Below are 18974 nucleotides of genomic sequence, written 5' to 3' on the forward strand. Positions count from 1 at the left end.
ACTGGGACATGGGGGACACGGTGACACAGGGACATGGTGGCACAGGGACATGGGGACACAGAGACGTGGTGGCACTGGGACATGGTGGCACAGGGACATGGGGACACAGGGACATGGGGGCACATGGTGCCTTGGAGGGACAGGGGCATGGAGACAGGGGCATGGGGGGACATGGGGACACAGGGCCATGGGGGGCACAGGGACACGGGGACACAGAGACGTGGTGGCCCTGGGACGTGGTGGCACTGGGACATGGGGGACAGGGTGGCACAGGGCCATGGTGGCACAGGGACATGGGGAGACATGGGCACACAGGGCCATGGCGGGCACAGGGACATGGTGACACAGAGAAGTGGTGGCACTGGGACATGGTGGCACTGGGACATGGGGGACATGGGGGCACAGGGACATGGTGGCACGGGGACATGGTGCCTTGTGGGGACAGGGGCATGGGGACAGAGGGACATGGGGGGACACGGGGACACCGGGACACGGGGACCCCGTGCCAGGGTGTGAGGGCACTGGAGGGGGTCACGGTGCTGGGACACACGGAGGTACCGGGGGGGGGCGGTGCTGGGGACACCGGGAGTGCCCGGTACCGGGGGACACCGGGGACACCCCCCCCACCCCGTGCCGGGGGACACCGGGGTCACCCCTCCCGGTGCCGGGAGACACACGGGTGGGGCCGGCGCGGGGCTGGGGGGGGGGAGAGCGGCTCCCGCCGTGTTTCCGCCGCCGCTGTCACCGGGGCCGGTACCGGGGCCGCCTCCTGCCACCGCCGCAGGCAAAGGCGGGTGGATGCCGGGGAGCGCCGCGGCACCGGGAGCCGGGCAGGTACGGCACCGGGAGCGGCACCGGGTGGCACCGGGAGCGGCACCGGGAGGCACCGGGAGCGGCACCGGGAGGGGCATCGGGAGCGGCACCGGGTGGCACCGGGAGCGGCACCGGGAGGCACCGGGGAAGCCCCGTCCCCGCCGCTCCCGGAGCCCCTCCGCTCCCGGTGCCAGCCGGTGCTCCCCCGGCCCCGAGCATCCCGCCGCAGGGAAGGGGAGGGGGATGCGGAACTCCGGTACCCCCGGAGGGAGCCCCGGGAGCGGTGTGCGGGAACGGCTGCAGCCCGGAGATGCTGCGGGGGGGGCTGGGGGGATGCGGGACCGGGGGGATGCGGGACCGGGAGCTGCGGGGATGCGGGACCGGGGGCTCCGGTGGCTGCGGGGCTGCAGGATGGGGGGTACCGGAGGGTACCGGGGGTTACCGGGGGGGGTACCCGGGGGTACCGGGGGTCTCCACGCTCTCCCCCTCACCCCGGGCTCTCCCCCGCAGCCCCCCGGGCCGTGGCGGGACCCCCCCGCGCCCCCCCCGTGGCCGCCGCGCCCGGAGCGCCGGTACCGGGGGGGGACATGAGGAAGAACCGGAGCGACGCGGCGGGACCCGGGGAGAGGGTGAGGGGGCACCGGGGGGCACCGGGGGGTTCGGGGGGGGGTGGGGGGGACCCCTCCGTACCCCGGCCCTGGGCACCCACAGCAGAGGGCGAGGGGCTCCTGCCTGGGCACCGTGCCGTGCCGTGCCAATCCGTGCCGTGCCATCCCGTGCCGTGCTGTGTGAGGTTCCCCAGCTGTGCCGTGCCACACCGTGTGGTGCCGTGCCATGCCATGCCATGTCATCCCGTGCCGTGCCATGCCATGCCGTGCCAATCCATACCCTACCGTGCCATGCCGTGCCGTGCCGTGCTATGTGGTGTGAGGTTCCCTGTCCGTGCCGTGCCATGCTGTGCCGTGCCGTGCTGTGCCACGCTGTGCCATGCTGTGCCAATCCATACCTTATCATGCCGTGCCATGCTGTGCCATGCAGTGCTGGACCGTGCCATGCCGTGCTGTGCCAATCCATACCTTATCATGCCGTGCCGTGCCGTGCTGTGTGGTGTGAGGCTTGCTCACCACGTGCTACCATACCATACCATGCCATATCATGCCATGCCATGCCATGTCATACCATGCCATGCTGTGCCATGCCATGCCGTGCCATGCCGTGCCATGCCCCACCGCCCCGTCTGACACCCCCCCTCCCCTCCTCACAGCCCCCGCCGGAGTCGCCACCCCCCGGGTGCCTCACCCCCACTCCGGGGCCGTCGGGGCCTGACCCGCGCCGCGGGCGCCGCCGCCCCTCCGCCACCCTCCACGTGCCCCCCTGGCAGCCCCCGGAGCGCCCGCGCTCGCCGGAGCCCCCCGGGCCCCCCGCGCCCCACCACGCTGCCCCTCTGCGCCCCCGTCACCCGCCCCGAGCCCCCCAGGTAGGGACACGGGGGGGACACTGAGCCCGTCACCGCGGCGTCGGGGCTCCCTGGGGACACCCCGCTCTGAGCCGGGGGGATGCGCTGGCCTTGACTGGGGGGGGGCGGTGACACCGGGGGCACCGTGCCAGGGCTGGGACGTGTCCCCTGGGCAGGGGGTCCTGCTGCGGTGGCCGGGGTAGGGACGGGGATGGGGACGTGGCCTGGGGTGGGGACGGTGGCCAGGATGGGGCCAGTTCCTGGGGTGGGGACAGTGGCCAGGATGGGGACATCCCTGGGACAGGGACGGTGACCAGGGTGGGGACAGTGCCAGGGATGGGGACATGGCCCAGCACAGGGACATTGTCCATCATGGGGACATTGCCTGGGACCAGGACGATGCCCAGGATGGGGACAGTGTCCTCCATGGGGACAGTGTGTGGGATGGGGACATCCGTGGGATGGGGACAGTGCCAGGGATGGGGACGTGGCCCAGGATGGGGACATTGTCCTCCATGGGGACATCACCTGGGACCAGGACTGTGCCAGGGATGGGGACAGTGTCCAGGACAGGGACAGGGACAGTGCCAGGGATGGGGATGTGGCCCAGGATGGGGACATTGTCCATGATGGGGACATTGCCTGGGACCAGGATGGTGCCAGGGATGGGGACAGTGTCTGGGATGGGGACGGTGCCAGGGATGGGGACATTGTCCTCCATGGTGGCATCACCTGGGACCAGGATGGTGCCAGGGATGGGGATGTGGCCCAGGATGGGGACATTGTCCAGGATGGGGACATTGCCTGGGACCAGGACGGTGCCCAGGATGGGGACAGTGTCTGGGATGGGGACATTGTCCTCCATGGGGACATCACCTGGGACGAGGATGGTGCCAGGGATGGGGACATCTCTGGGACAGGGACAGTGCCAGGGATGGGGACGTGGCCCAGGACAGGGACATTGTCCATGATGGGGACATTGCCTGGGACCAGGATGGTGACAGGGATGGGGACAGTGTCTGGGATGGGGACAGTGTCCTCCATGGTGGCATCACCTGGGACCAGGACGGTGCCAGGGACGGGGACATTGTCCTGGGGGGGGATATCGGCGTCCCCCGCCCCCCGCCTGCTCCCCGGGGTGGGTGACATTAACGGGGGACACCCCCCCGCCCCCCCCCGGTGATGGGGGGTGTCGGGGGGGCACCGGGCAGGGCTGGGGACCCCCCGGTGTCCCCTCCTGAGGGTGGGGTGATCACTGGGGACCCCCACCCTGGGGGGGTCACCGGGGGGGGTTCCCGGGGGGGTCCCGGGGGGGTCCCCGGTGGGGAGTGGGGGGGGGATTTATGGGTCTCGGGGGGATTCCGCCTGTGGGGGGGGGGCACCGGGGGGGGGATCCCCGTGGGGGGGAGCACCGGGGGGGTCCGCGGGGTCCCGGGGCGGAGCCGCCGCCGCCGCGGGGGGGGGGGGCAGGTCCCGGGGCGGGGGGAGGCGCCGGGGCGGGGGCGCAGAGGCGGCACCGGCGGTACCGGCAGCGGTACCGGCAGCGGCGGCGGCGGCGGCGGGAGGCGCCTCCTCCCGGTGCCAACCGGTTGCACGGGGCCATGCGGAGCCCCGGACCGGGAAGAGCCGCCGCCGCTCCCGGCTCTGCCACCGCGCATCGCTAGGGACCGGCACCGGGGGAGGCACCGGCAGCGGGGGGACTCCGGCACCGGCACCGGCACCGGCACCCGGGGAGGCACCGGCACCGGAGGGGGCTCCGGGACCGGCACCGGGACCGGTACGGGGACCGGCAGCCGTACCAGCACCGGGAGCAGCTCCGGGTCCGGGTCGGCCTCCGGTACCGGCACCGGGAGCGGCTCCGGTACCAGCACCGGTTCGGGTACCGGCACCAGCACCGCTACCGGCACCGGGAGCGGCTCCTTCCCCGGCACCAGCAGCACCTCGAGGTCCCCGGTTCCCCCCCGGTTCCCTCCCGGTCCCGCGGACGATGGAGCCGGTACCGGACTCTAGCAAAAGCCTCTCGCTGTCGCTGCCGGTGCCCCGGGAGGGGCCCAGCACCCCGCGGCCCCCCCAGCACCTCTGGCGCCAGCCCCGCACCCCGATCCGCATCCGCCACCGCGGCTTCTCCGACACCGACCGGCCCCGGGCCCGGCCCATGGAGCGCGCGGACGCCGTCGACACCGGGGACCGGCCGGGGCTGCGCAAGTCCCGCATGTCCTGGCCCTCCTCCCTGCACGGGCCCCCCGGCACCGGCAACCGGTAGGTGACAGCGGCGGGGACCCCCCCGGAGCCCCCCGGCATCATCCCGGTACCGGTACCGGAGGCGGGACCCCCCCCAGCATCACCCCGGTACCCCCCTGGAGCCCCCCGGCATCCTCCCGGTACCGGTACTGGAGGTGGGAACCCCCAGCATCACCCCGGTACCCCCCTGGAGCCCCCTGGCATCCTCCCGGTACCGGTACCGGAGGCAGGACCCCCCCAGCATCACCCCGGTACCCCCCCGGAGCCCCCCAGTACCGGTACCCATCCTCCCGGTACCGGTACTGGAGGTGGGACGCCCCCAGCATCATCCCAGTACCGGTACCGGGGGTGGGACCCCCCAGTATCATCCCAGTACCGGTATCGGGGGTGGGACCCCCCCAGCATCCTCCCGGTACCGGTACCGAAGGCGGGACCCCCCCAGCATCACCCCGGTACCCCCCCGGAGCCCCCCAGTACCGGTACCCATCCTCCCAGTACCGGTACCGGAGGCGTGACCCCCCCCAGCATCCTCCCAGTACCGGTACCGGAGGTGGGACCCCCCCAGCATCCTCCTGGTACCCCCCCGGAGCCCCCCAGTATCCTCCCGGTACCGGTACTGGTCCCAGTGGGGTTTGGGGGGGGTCCAGTGGCCGCCGGCTCTACCGATGGCGGGGGGCAAGTGGTGCTGCCCACCGGTGGGACCCCTGGGTGCCGGTGGGTGCGGGGGGGGGGGGGTCCCCACACCGATGGGTGCCAGGACCCGGCCGGACTGGGGGGGGGGGGGCGCTCGGTGTGGGACCCCCGGAGCGGGGTGGGGGGCGGCGCCGGTGCCGGTGGGGAAGTTTATTTTGGGTGACGGCGGCGGCTGTGGCCGTGCCGCGACGGCAGCGTGTGCCGGGGGGGGGCAGGTGGTGGGGATTGGGGGGTGGGGGGGTCGTTTCCTTCCTCCTCCTCCTCTTCCTCCCTCCCCCACGGAGATCCCCCCGCGGCGGCGGCGAGCGGCTGGGGAGGGCGATGGGGCGCGGGCAGGGCCGGCGTCGCCCCGGTGAAGCCGGGGGTGCCGGAGGGGCTGAACCCCCCAGATGTGGGGCTGGGGGTGCCAGACCCCCCCCAGATGTGGGGCTGGGGGTGCCAGACCCCCCCTTGTGCCCCATCAACCCCCGTCGGTGGGATCCGGCGTCCCCCCACCGCCTTCCCCGGCGTCCCCGTCCCGCCGCCGGCACCGGGAGCACCCGGCCCAACCCTCCCTTACGGGCTTCTCCCTTCCTGGAGCAATTAGTGTAATTAAGCCAAACGAACCCCGAGGTGGGATCGCACTGGGGTGGTGGTGGCAGCCGGAGCCCGGCTCAGCGCGGCGCTGCCACGATGGGTCCGGCCACCGCCGGCTCCCGGAGGCTTGGCCCGGGTTCCCGCAGCCATTAATTAGCCCTCGCCCTAATTAATCCCTCCTGGTTAATTCCTTTTTGGCAATAAAATTAATAACAATGGACCGGGCCGCGGTGATGGCGGCGGCGCCGTGGCGGTGGCGATGGGGGGATGAGTCACCTGCGGCCGCTGGAAGTGACTCACGTTGGCTCCGGCTGCCGGAGGGAACCCCGCGCCGGCGGCCGGGGGGAGCGGGGACAGCGGGGACCCCCCTCGGGCACCCCCGGGGCCGGCCGGGGGCGCGGGGTGGTGGGGCGTGGGGTGGCATGGCATGGTATGGCACGGTGTGGCATGGTATGGCACAGTATGGCATGGAATGGTGTGGTATGGCACAGTATGGCACGGTATGGCATGGTATAGTGTGGTATGGCACACTATGGCATGGTATGGCACGGTATGGCACGGTGTGGCATGGTATGGCACAGTGTGGCACGGTATGGCATGGTATGGTGTGGTATGGCATGGTATGGCACAGTATGGCACGGAATGGCACAGTATAGCGTGGTATGGCGCTGTGTGGCATGGTATGGTGTGGTATGGCATGGTATGGCACGGTATGGTACGATACGGCACCGTATGGCACGGTATAGTGTGGTATGGCACACTATGGCATGGTATGGCACGGTATGGCACTGTATGGCATGGTATGACACAGTGTGGCACAGTATGGCATGGTATGGTGTGGTATGGTACGATACAGCACCGTATGGCACGGTATAGTGTGGTATGGCACAGTATGGCACAGTATGGTGCAGTAGGGCATGGTATGGCACGGTATGGCACAGTATAGTGTGGTATGGCGCTGTATGGCATGGTATGGCACAATATGTCATGGTATGGCACGGTATTACATGGTATGGTATGATACGGCACTGTATGGCATGGTATAGTGTGGTATGGCACACTATGGCATGGTACGGCACGGTATGGCATGGTATGGTGCAGTATGGCATGGTATGGCACAGTATAACATGTTATGGCACAGTATGGTATGGTATGGTGTGGTATGGAAACGTATGGCACGGTATGGCATGCTATGGCCCAGTATGGCATGGTATGGCTCAGTACGGTGCAGTATGGCACAGCATGGCACGGTATGGTGCAGTACAGCGTGATGCGGTGTGGTACAGCACAGTGTGGTACAATATGGTGTGGTGTGGCACGGTATGGCACGGCACGGCCCAGCGGGGTATGACATGGCGTGGCACGGCATGACACGGCGCAGTGCGGGGTGTTACGGCACGGTGTGGTGTGGTATGGCACAGTATGGTGTGGTACGGTGCGGTATGGCACGGTATGGCACTGTATGGCGCAGTATGGTGCAGCATGGCACGGTATGGCACGGTATGGCACGGTATGGCACGGTACGGCACGGTGTGGCACGGTATGGCACAGTATGGTGCAGTATGGCACGGTATGGCACGGTGTGGCACGGTATGGCACAGTATGGTGCAGTATGGCACGGTATGGCACGGTGTGGCACGGTACAGCATGGTATGGCACGGTATGGTGACAGGGACGGCCCCAAACTGGCCTCTCTGGGGTGAGCCCGGGGGGCGCAGGGACCCCCGGAGGTCACTGGGGACACTGGGGACACTGGGGACCCCCATGGGGCGGGGGGGGACACCCGGGGGGGGGCAATGGGGGGGGGGGGACACCCCCGCCCCCATCCAGCCCCTCGGCAGGTGCCCACGGGGGTCCCCGGTGAGCGGGGCCGGGGGGGACCCCCAGGGAAGGGTGCGGGGACCCCCGGGGGGGCTCAGGGACCCCCGATGGGGTGCAGGGACCCCCGGGGGGGCTCAAGGACCCCTGGGGGGGGCTCAGGGACCCCTAAACTGGGGTCAGGGACCCCCAATTGGACTCGGGGCCCCCCTGGGGGGTCTCAGGGACCCCTGGGGGGGGCTCAGGGACCCCCAAGTTGGGCTCAGGCCCCCCGGGGGGGGCCTCAGCACTCCCCATCCCCTCCCCCCCCCCGCCCCCGCGAAGCTCCGGGCCGGCCCCTCCCCTCCCCGCCCCCTACCCCGCCCCCCCCGGTGCCCCCCCCGGTGCCCTCTCACCCGTCCCGTCCCGCTGCCATGGCCGGGGAGCGGCGGGGGGGCCGCTGGGGGGGGGCACCGTGGGGGGGGGCTGAGGACGAGACCTTCCTGTCCCCCACCCCCCACTCCCCCCCCCCCGGGGGGTCCCCCATGTCCCGCCGCCCCCCCCCCCACCCTCCGGGACCGGCGGCGCGGGACGCGGGGCAGGTAACGGGGACCCCCCCCCCGGTGTGGGGGGGTCAGGGGGGTCCCCCATGGGCAGGTTTAAGGTGGGGGGGGGTCCCTTAGTGAGCCCCCACCCCCTGGGTGCGTGGGGACCCCCCCCCGGGTCCCTGCGGGGGGGGTGGGGGAGGCACCCTGGTTCCTCCCGCACCCAGGGGGAAGTGGGTGACGGTTGGAGGGGGGAGGGGACAAGCTGCCCCCGCCCCCCCCCGTGGGTCCTCAACCCACACCGGGGGGTCCCCGAACTGGGGGGGGGTCCCGGTTGTGATGTTGGGGGGCTCGGGGTGCCGGTAAGTGGGGTCCCAAGTGGGGGGGGGGGTGGTACAGGGGGGTCCTGGGGACCTCCGTGATGGGGGGGGGCTGGTTTGGGGGGGCCCGGGGACAAGGGGGGGGGTCGCAGTGGGGGGGGTCCCACTGGGGGGGGTCTCAGTACTGGGGGGTCCCGGTATTGGGTGTCCCGGTACTGGGGGAGGTCCCGGTATTGGGGGGGGTCCCGGTGGGGGGGGGCCGGTGTTGGGGGGTCCCGGGGGTGGGCAGGGGGGCACGGGGGGGTCCCCACCCCGGGGGGTGCACCCAGGGCTCCGGGACCCCCCGTCCCTGTCCCTGTCCCCCCCCCCCAACGCCCTGTGGCTACCAGAGCTGGGGTCCCCCCACCCATGGGTGCTGCTGCGCCCAGGGGGGTCCTGCTGGTGCTGGCGTGGGGTGTGACAGGGCCCCATGTCGTGACGGGGCCCCATGTCGTGACAGCGCGCCGGAGCCCAGCGCGGTGACACCAGTGTGTGCGGTGACACTGGGGTGTGCGGTGACACCAGTGGACATGGTGATACTGGTGTGTGCGGTGACACTGGTGCACGTGGTGGCCCCAGGGTGTGGTGGCCCCAGTGGACATGGTGACACCGAGGTGTGGTGGCACTGGTGCATGTGGTGACATGGTGACACTGGTGTACACGGTGACACCAGTGGACGTGGTGACACCAGTGTGTGCGGTGACACCAGTGGACATGGTGACACCAGTGTGTGCGGTGACACCAGTGCATGAGGTGACACTGGTGCACGTGGTGGCCCCAGTGTGTGGTGGCCCCAGTGCACATGGTGACACCGGGGTGTGGTGACACTGGTGCACATGGTGACACGGTGACCCTGGTGCATGCAGTGACACCAGTGGACATGGTGACACTGGTGCACGTGGTGACACTGTTGTGGTGACACCGGTGCACATGGTCACACTGGTGTGTGCGATGACACCAGTGGACATGGTGACACTGGTGTGTGTGGTGGCACCAGTGGACACGGTGACACCGGTGTGTGTGGTGGCACCAGTGGACACGGTGACACCAGTGCATGCGGTGACACTGGTGTGTGCGGTGACACCAGTGGACATGGTCACACTGGTGTGTGCGGTGACACTGGTGGACATGGTGACACTGGGGTGTGTGGTGGCACCAGTGGACATGGTGACACCAGTGCACATGGTGACACTGGTGTGGTGACACTGGTGTGTGTGTGGTGACACCAGTGAACATGGTGACACTGGTGTGGTGACACTGGTGTGGGTGTGGTGACACCAGTGGACATGGTGACACTGGTGTGTGTGTGGTGACACTGGTGTGTGTGGTGGCCCCAGTGCACATGGTGACACCAGTGTGTGCGGTGACAGCAGTGGGCACAGTGACACTGGTGCGTGTGGTGACACTGGTGTGCAGTGCCACTGGTGCACATGGTGGCCCCAGTGCGTGGTGGCCCCAGTGCGTGGTGGCCCCGGGGTGTGGTGGCACCGGGGTGTGGTGGCACCGGCGCGGGCTGGCACAGCCACTGATAGCAGGGTCCGGCAGCGTGTCCTGGCCACTGCCACCGCCGGGCGTGTCCCCAGTGCCACCAGCGATGTCCCCAACGTCCCCAGTGCCACCAGCGATGTCCCCAGTGCCACCATCACCCCCCCGGGGGTCTGTCCCGGTGTCGTGCGGGATGCGGGGGGGGTTGGGGGGGGGGATGGCAGATGTCCCCCCTGTCCCCACCCCTGACGTCCCCCCCCCGTGTCCCCGCAGCCCCGAGGGGGGGGTCGCCCCCCCGGGGGGGTGCAGCCCCCCGCGCCCCCCGCCCAGCCCCGCGCTCGCGCTGCCGCCCCCCCCCCCCGCGCCGCGGCTCCTTCCTCTACCGCTCCGACAGCGACCGCGACGCCTCCCCCAAGAGCGGCTCCCGCACCTCCTCGGTCACCAGCGAGGCGTGAGTGGGACCCCCGCGACCCCCCCCCCGGACCCCCCGGGACACCCCCAGACCCCCCTGGGACCCCTCAGACCCCCCGGGACCTCCCCAGACGCCCCCAGACCTCCTGGGACCCCCCAGGACCCCCCGGGACCCCCTGGGACCCCTCACACTCCTGGGACCCCCCCAGGTCCCCTCAGACCCCCTGGGACCCCCTGGGAGCCCCCAGACCCCCCAGACCCCCTGGGACCCCCCGGACCCCCCGGGAGCCACCGGGACCCCCCGGGACCCCCCCAGATCCCCCCAGACCTCCTGGGACCCCCCAGGACCCCCTGGGACCCCCTGGCACCTCTCGCACTCCTGGGACCCCCCCAGGTCCCCTCAGACCCCCTGGGACCCCCCAGGAGCCCCCAGACCCCCTGGGACCCCCCGGGCCCCCCGGGACCTCCCCAGACCCCCCGGGAGCCCCCGGGACCCCCCAGATCCCCCCAGACCCCCTGGGACCCTCTGGGACCTCTCAGATACCCCAGGACCCCCCGGGACCCCCCAGACCCCTCAGATACCCCAGGACCCCCCCACCATCACCCTGGAGACCCCCACTGTCCCCCCAGGGCCCTCCCCTCCCCCACTGTGGGCCATGTCCCCCCCCAGGATGGGTGGGGGGCACCCAGGGGTCCTTCCCCCCCCCCCCCCACTGACACCCCCCCCCCATTTCTCTTCCAGCCACGCCGAGGAGCTCATCGTCACCCCCTTCGCCCAGGTGGGGCTGGGGGGGGCCCCGGGGGTCCCTGACCCCCCTAATGTGACCTTGACCCCCCCAATGTCACCCTGACCCCCCAATGTGTCCCTGACCCCCCCAGTGTCACCCTGACCCCCCCCATGTCCCCCCCCCCCCAGGTCCTGGCGAGTCTCCGCAGCGTCCGCAGCAACTTCTCCGTCCTGGCAAATGTCCCCTCCGCCACGGGCAGCACGTGAGTGACCCTGACCTTGACCTTGACCTTGACCTTGACCTTTTGACCCTGGGGGGGGTCCTGGCCAGCCCTGACTCGCCCCCCCCCCCCCAGGCAGTCGCCCCTTGGCTCCCAGCCCCCCCCCTGCAAGGCCACGCTCTCAGGTAAGGGGGGGGGTCAGGGCTGAGGGGGGTCAGGGGGGGCTGGGGTGGGGGTCTGGGGGGGCCTGGGGGGGGCCTGGGGGGGGTCAGGGGGGGTCTGGGGGGCTGTGGGGGGTTGGGAGAAGGGGAAGGGGGGCCCATCCCACAGGGGGAAACTGAGGCACGGGGCGGGCAGCCCCCGTCTCCCCCAGCCTTGTCCCCATGGGGGGGGGTCCTGCAGCCCCCCCTGAGCCATGTCCCCCCACCCCTGGGGGTCCCTGGGGTCCCTGCACCCCCCCCAGCCCGGGGGGGTCCCCACAGCCCCGGGGGGGGTCCCCACACCCCCCCAGCCCCCCCATCCCCAGGGGGGTCCCTACCCCCCCCCAGCCCCTCCCACCCAGGGGGTCCCCCCAACCCTGTCCCCAGGGGGGTCCCCACAGCCCCGGGGGGGGTCCCACAGCCCCCAGCCCCATCCCCAGTGGGTCTCTGCCCCCTCCCCAGTCCCCCCCAGTCCTGGGGGTCCCCAGCCCCGTCCCCAGGGGGTCCCTGTCCCCCCCCAGCCCCCCAGCCCCCCCAGCCCTGGCTCCAGGGGGGTCCCTACCCCCCCAGCCCTCCCACCCAGGGGGTCCCCCCAACCCTGTCCCCAGAGGGGTCCCCCCAGCCCCGGGGGGGGGTCCCCTACACCCCCCCAGCCCCGGGGGTCCCCCAGCCCCGTCCACAGGGGGTCCCTGTCCCCCCCCAGCCCCCCCCAGCCCCCCCAGCCCCGTCCCCAGGGGGTCCCAGCCCCGTCCCCATTGGGTCCCTGTACCCCCCAGCCCCCCCAGCCCCGGGGGTCCCGGGCGGCCCCGAGCCCCCCCCCGCGGGGCCGTGGCCGGAGCTGGCGCGGGCGGCGCTGGAGGAGCTGGATTGGTGCCTGGAGCAGCTGGAGACCCTCCAGACCCACCGCGCCGTCAGCGAGATGGCCACCAGCAAGGTGGGGACTGGGAGGGGACAGCGGGGACGGGGACGGGGACCCCGGGGCGCCTGGGGGTGGGGACAGGGACGGGGACCCCGCTGGGACACTGGGATGGGGACAGGGACCCTGCTGGGACACTGGGACAGGGACCGTGCTGTGAGACTGGGATGGGGACAGACCCCCCCTGTGACACGAGGACAGGGACAGGGACCCCAGTGTGACACTGGGATGGGGACAGGGACCCTGCTGGGACACTGGGATGGGGATGGACCCCACTGTGATACTGGGATGGGGACCTGGATGGGACCCTGCTGTGACATGGGGATGAGGATGGACCCCCGTGTGACATGGGGACAGGGACAGGGACCCCGCTGGGACATGGGATGGGGACAGGGACCCTGCTGGGACACTGGGATGGGGACAGGGACCCTGCTGTGACACTGGGATGGGGATGGGACCCCACTGTGACATGGGGATGGGGACAGGGACCCTGCTGGGACACTGGGATGGGGATGGACCCCCCTGTGGTATGGGGATGGGGACAGGGACCCTGCTGGGACATGGGGACAGCAACAGGGACCCCGCTGTGACACTGGGACAGGGACCGTGCTGTGACACTGGGACAGGGACCGTGCTGTGAGACTGGGATGGGGACAGACCCCCCTGTGACACGAGGACAGGGACAGGGACCCCAGTGTGACACTGGGAAGGGGACAGGGACCCCGCTGTGACACTGGGACAGGGACCCTGCTGTGACACTGGGATGGGGACAGGGATGGGACCCCGCTGTGACATGAAAATGGGGACAGGGACCCTCCTGTGAGACTGGGATGGGGACAGATCCCCCTGTGACAAGAGGACAGGGACAGGGACCCCGCTGTGACACGGGGATGGGGACAGGGACCCTGCTGTGACACTGGGACAAGGACCCCCCTGTGACACTGGGATGGGGACAGACCCCCCTGTGACAGGGGGACAGGGACAGGGACCCCCCCTGTGACTCGGGGATGGGCCCCAGCTCCGCCGTGGGGACAAGGACACTCTGGCTCCGCCGTGGGGAGGGGGCCGGGGCCGGGACCCCCATGGGGACAGGGACGGGGGGGGCTGGTGGCACCTGGGGGGTGGGGCCGGTGGCCGGGGGCTGTGGGGGGTCCCCGGGGGTCCCCACGTCACCATGGGGGGGGCCTGGGGGGGTGCCACCCCCCCGTGGGGTGACCCTGGGGGTCCACACCCCACCCTGGGGGGCTCTGGGGGGGTCCCTGTCGCTTTCAGGGGGCCTGGGGGGGGGTCCCTGGCCCGGGGGGGGGGGTGACCGTGACCGTGACCGTGACCGTGACCGTGGGGGGGGGTGGGGGGGGGCCGGGGGCGGAGCCGGGGGGGGAGGAGCGAAGCCTCGCGCAGGCGTGAGCCCCCCCCCCACCCGCAGCTCCGCGGCCTCCGCAGCCCCGACGGGACCCCCCCGCCCCCCCCCTCAGCACCCCAAGGCCCCCCCGCGACCCCCCAGGACCCCCCCGGGACCCCCCCGCCCCCCCCCCGCTCTCCTCCGCATCCTCCCGCATCCCCGCCCCCCCCCGCATCCCCCCCCCAGCACCCCCCACCCCCTCCAGGACCCCCCCCCGCACCCCCCACCCCCCCATGGGCTCCCCCTGACCCCCCCCCTCACCACCACCCCGGGGGGGGGTCCCGCAGGAGGTGGGGGGGGGGGGGGCGATGTGAGGGACCCCCCCGCAGCGCCGGGGGGGGGCTGGCGGTGCCCTCCCACCCCCCCCCCCCGCATCCCCCCATGCCCAGGGCCCCCCCGCACCCCCCCCGGGGCCATAAGAGGCTGGGGGGTGCGTAGGGAGGGGGGGGGTAAGTAGGGACCCCCCCCCCCCAGTTACCCCAGGGTGGGGGGGGGGGGCGCAGAACCCCCCACCCCAATTCCCCCCCCCCCGGAAAAATGCCGCTGGTGGATTTTTTCTGCGAGAGCTGCGCGAGGCCGCGGCTGGTGGGGTGGTGGGGCCAGGTAAGGGGGGGGCAATAGGGTGGGGGGGGGTATGGGGTGGGGGGGGCACGGCTGACACCCCCCCCTAAAAAAAAATCACAGGGGACCCCCCCAGCCCAGCCCAGGGGGGTGCCCCCCCCCTCCCTGCATGGGGACCCCCCAGTTTGGGGCTGGAGGGACCAGTAAGGGGGGGGGTGTGGGGTGGGGGGGTATAGGGTGGGGGGGGGCAATGGGGGGGGGGGTATGGGGCGGGGGGGGCACGGCTGACACCCCCCCCCCGAAAAAATCAGGGTGGGACCCCCCCCAGCCATCCCCCCCCCTCCCTGCATGGGACCCCCCCCAACCAGTCAGTCCCACCCCCTAAATGGGGACCCCCCAGTTTGGAGGGGGTGGTGGGACCAGTAAGGGGGGGGGGGCATGGGGTGGGGGGGGAAATGGGGTGGGGGGGGGCACGGCTGACATCCCCCCCCCCGAAAAAATCAGGGTGGGACCCCCCCCAACCAGCCCCCCCCCACCCTAAATGGGGACCCCCCAGTTTGGGGGGGGGGCTGGGGGGGGGTTCTGTACTGGGGGGGTCTGGGGGCTGTACTGGGCTGTACTGAGGGGGTCTGTGCTGGGGGGGGGGGTCTGTACTGGGGGGGGTCTGGGGTCTGGTTAAACCCCCCCCAAACACCCCCGGGGGGGGCAGTTGCCATGGAGACGGGGGGGAGGGTCCTGATTGGCTGATTTGGGGGGGGGTGTCGGGGGGGGGGGGGCAGCATCCGGGCCCCGCTCAAGGGCAGCGAGGACTCGGGGGGGGCGGGGCCAGTGTCCCCCCCCAGTGTCCCCAGTGTCCCCCCCCCCAGTGCTCCCAGTGTCCCCCCAGTGCCACTAGTGCCCCCCCAGTGCCCCCCCAGTGCCCCCCAGTGTCCCCAGTGCCCCCCCAGTGTCCCCCCAGTGCTACCAGTGCCCCCCCAGTGTCCTTCCCAGTGCCTCCAGTGTCCTCCCAGTGCTCCCAGTGCCCCCCCAGTGCCCCCCCAGTGTCCCCCCAGTGCTCCCAGTGTCCCCCCAGTGCCCCCCCAGTGTCCCCAGTGTCCCCCCAGTGCCCCCCAGTGCTACCAGTGCCCCCCCAGTGTCCTTCCCAGTGCCTCCAGTGTCCTCCCAGTGCTCCCAGTGCCCCCCCAGTGTCCCCCCAGTGTCCCCCCAGTGTCCCCCCAGTGCCCCCCCAGTGTTCTCCCAGTGCCCCCCCAGTGCCCCCCCAGTGCTACCAGTGTCCCCCTAGTGCCCCACCAGTGTCCCTCCAGTGCTACCAATGTCCTCCCAGTGCCCCCCCAGTGCTACCAGTGTCCCCAGTGTCCCCCCAGTGTCCCCCAGTGCTCCCAGTGCCCCCCCAGTGCCCTCCCAGTGTCCCCCCAGTCTCTGCAGTGCTCCCCCAGTGCCCCCCAGTGTCCCCCCACTGCCCCCCCAGTGTCCCCCAGTGCTCCCAGTGCCCCCCCAGTGCCCCCCAGTGCCACCAGTGCCCCCCCAGTGCCCCCAGTGTCCCCCCAGTGTCCCCAGCATGGCGGTGCCCTGTCCCTGCTGGGACCCCCCCCGCCCCCCTCGGGGTGTTTGTCCCTCTCCAGGGGCCAGACCCCGGATCCGGGGGGGGACCCTGGGGCTGGGGGGGTCTGTGGGGCTCCGGGGGGGTCTGGGAGGGTCTGGGGGGGTCTGGGGGGCTCCGGGGGGTCCCGGGGGGGGGGTGACCCCACAGTGCCCCCCCTGACCCCCCCCCCCCCAGTTCAAGCGCATGCTGAGCCGGGAGCTGAGCCACCTCTCGGGGACGAGCCGCTCCGGGAACCAGGTGTCCGAGTTCATCGCCAGCACCTTCCTCGGTGAGACCCCCCCCCCCGGGACCCCCCCGGGACCTCCCGGGACCCCCACCAACCCCCCAGGACTCCCTGGGACCCCCCCGGGACCCCCCTGACCCATGGGACCCCCTGGGACCCCCCCCAGCCCTCTGGGACCACCAGGGACCCCCAGCAACTCCCAGGGACCCCCCCCCTGCACCCCTGGGACCCCCAGAGACCCTCAAGGACCCCCCCGGGACCCCCCCCGACCCCCGGGACCCCCTGGGACCCCACCCCGAGCCCTGGGACCACCCGGGACCCCCCAGGGACCCCCGGGAACCCCCCCGGGACCCCCCCCCGGGACCCCCGGGACCCCACCCCGAGCCCTGAGATCCCCCCGGGACCCCCCCTGACCCATGGGACCCCCTGGGATCCCCCCCCAGCCCCCAGGACCCCCTGGGACCCCCTGGGACCCCCCCCCCGACCCCTGGGACCCCCCCCTGAGCCCCGGGACCCCCCTGGGACCCCCTGGGACACCCACCAGCCCTCTGGGACACCCCCCCAGGCCCCCAGGACCCCTGGCACCCTTGGGACCCCCAAGGACCCTCACCAGACCCATGGGACCCCCAGGGACCCCCAGGACCCCTGCCAGACCCCCTGGGACCCCCACGAGCCCCCTGGGAGCCCCCAGGGACCCCCACGAGACCCTCGGGACCCCCCAGGACCCCCCCAGGACCCCCCGCAACCCCTGGGACCCCCCTGGGACCCCCCAGGACCCATGGGACCCCCAAGGACCCTCACCAGACCCCAGGGACCCCCTGGCACCCCCACCAGACTCCTTGGGACCCCCAGCAACCCCCTGGGACCCCCCCCCCAGCACCCCAGGACCCCCTGGGACCCCTGGGACCCCCCCAGTACCTGTGGGACCCCCAAGGACCCTCACCAGACCCCAGGGACCCCCTGAGAGACCCCCAGGACCCCCCCCACACCCCCAGGACCCCCTGGGACCCCCACCAAATCCTCTGGGACCCTCGGGGACCCCCACCAGACCCCTTGGGACCACTGGGACCCCCCTGGGACCCCCACGAGCCCCCCAGGACCCCCAGGGACCCCTGCCAGACCCCTGGGCCCCCTAGAGACCCTCAAGGACCCCTTGGGACCCCCCCCAGCTCCCCAGGACCCCCAGGGACCCCCTGGGACCCTCACTGGTCCCCCAGTTCCCCCAGGGACCCTCAAGGACCCCTGGGACCCCCCCCCAGTTCCCCCAGTCCCCCATGCTGGTGGGGGGTCCCAGGCAGGGGGTGGCCGTGTCCCCCCGACCCGTCCGTGTGTCCCCCCCCCCAGACAAGCAGCACGAGGTGGAGATCCCCCCCCCCAGCCCCACGGAGAAGAAGCGGCGGCAGCCGCCCCCCCCCGGGCACCCCCGGGGGGGCAAGAAGCTGCCCCCGCCCCCCCCCGGCCCCGCCGGTGTGCCCCGGTACGGGGTGCCCACGGACCGGGAGGAGCTGCTGGGCAAGGTGGGGGGGCACTGGGAATGGTGGGGGGGTCTACTGGGAACAAGGGGGGGCACTGGGAGCAGGGGGGGGATACTGGGAACAAGGGGCTACTGGGGGGGGGTCTGGGAACAAGGGGGGGCACTGGGGACAATGGGGGGGCACTGGGATGGGGGGGGACTGGGAGCAATGGGGGGGCACTGAGAATGGGGGGGCACTGGGGTGGAGGGGTATGGGAATGGGGGGGCACTGGGGACAATGGGGGGGCACTGGGAGCAATGGGGGGGCACTGGGAACAGTGGGGGGGGCACTGGGGACAATGGGGGGGCACTGGGATGGGGGGGGACTGGGAGCAATGGGGGGGCACTGGGAACAGTGCGGGGGGCACTGGGGACAAGGGGGGCTACTGGGAATGGGGGAGGGCTACTGGGAACAAGGGGGTCTAATGGGGTGGGGGGCACTGGGAACAATGAGGGGGCTACTGGGGTGGAGGGGTATGGGAATGGGGGGGCACTGGGAACAATGGGGGGTCACTGGGACAAGGCAGGGGCTACTGGGAACAAGGGGGGGGCTACTAGAGTGGGGGGGTCTGGGAATGGGGGGGCACTGGGAGCAATGGGGGGCACTGGGAGCAAGGGGCTACTGGGAGCAATGGGGGGCTACTGGGTTGGGAGGGGCACTGGGGACAAGGGGGGGCACTGAGGGGGTCTGGGAGCAATGGGGGGGCACTGGGAGCAATGGGGGGGGCACTGGGAACAGGGGGGGCACTGGGGACAATGGGGGGCACTGGGATGGGGGGGCACTGGGAACAAGGGGGGGCTACTGGGGTGGAGGGGTATGGGAATGGGGGGGCACTGGGGACAATGGGGGGGCACTGGGAGCAATCGGGGGGGCACTGGGAGCAATGGGGGGCACTGGGGGCACTGGGGGGGGTCAGGCCGGGGGTCCCACGCCGCCCCCCCCCCCCAGGAACTGGCCAGCCTCAACCAGTGGGGGCTGAACATCTTCCGCGTGGGCGAGTACTCGGGGGGGCGATCGCTGAGCTGTGTCCTGTACTGCATCTTCCAGGTGACCCCCCGGGACCCCCAGGACCCCCCCAAACCCCCCCAGTGCCCCCTCAATACCCCCAGTGCCCCCCCCAACACCCCCCATCCCACTATGACCCCCCAGGACCCCCCTAAACCCCCCAGGACCCACCCAACACCCCAACACCCCCCAAACCCCCCCAGTGCCCCCTCAGCACCCCCAGGAC

The 18974-nt window shown here is 72.2% G+C and overlaps 1 protein-coding gene across 7 annotated transcripts in view; it reads left to right on the forward strand.

Moving 5' to 3' along the window:
* Positions 1-18974, forward strand: part of PDE4A (phosphodiesterase 4A) — an 86752-nt gene that overhangs the window by 55416 nt on the left and 12362 nt on the right. The window contains exons 1-8 of one of the 7 annotated variants that reach the window (XM_068421794.1): positions 7971-8178; positions 11119-11155; positions 11293-11366; positions 11460-11509; positions 12301-12458; positions 16181-16274; positions 17574-17746; positions 18692-18790. In XM_068421794.1, coding sequence (XP_068277895.1) covers positions 12444-12458; positions 16181-16274; positions 17574-17746; positions 18692-18790 — 381 coding nt within the window. In that variant the 5' untranslated portion in view covers positions 7971-8178; positions 11119-11155; positions 11293-11366; positions 11460-11509; positions 12301-12443. Of the gene's footprint in view, positions 1-7970; positions 8179-8710; positions 10417-11118; positions 11156-11292; positions 11367-11459; positions 11510-12300; positions 12459-16180; positions 16275-17573; positions 17747-18691; positions 18791-18974 lie in introns of those variants that run through there. The other 6 variants (XM_068421791.1, XM_068421790.1, XM_068421793.1 and 3 more) reach the window with 6 other exon arrangements.

Source organism: Nyctibius grandis, chromosome 35, assembly GCF_013368605.1.
Source record: "Nyctibius grandis isolate bNycGra1 chromosome 35, bNycGra1.pri, whole genome shotgun sequence".
NCBI lineage: Eukaryota > Metazoa > Chordata > Aves > Nyctibiiformes > Nyctibiidae > Nyctibius > Nyctibius grandis.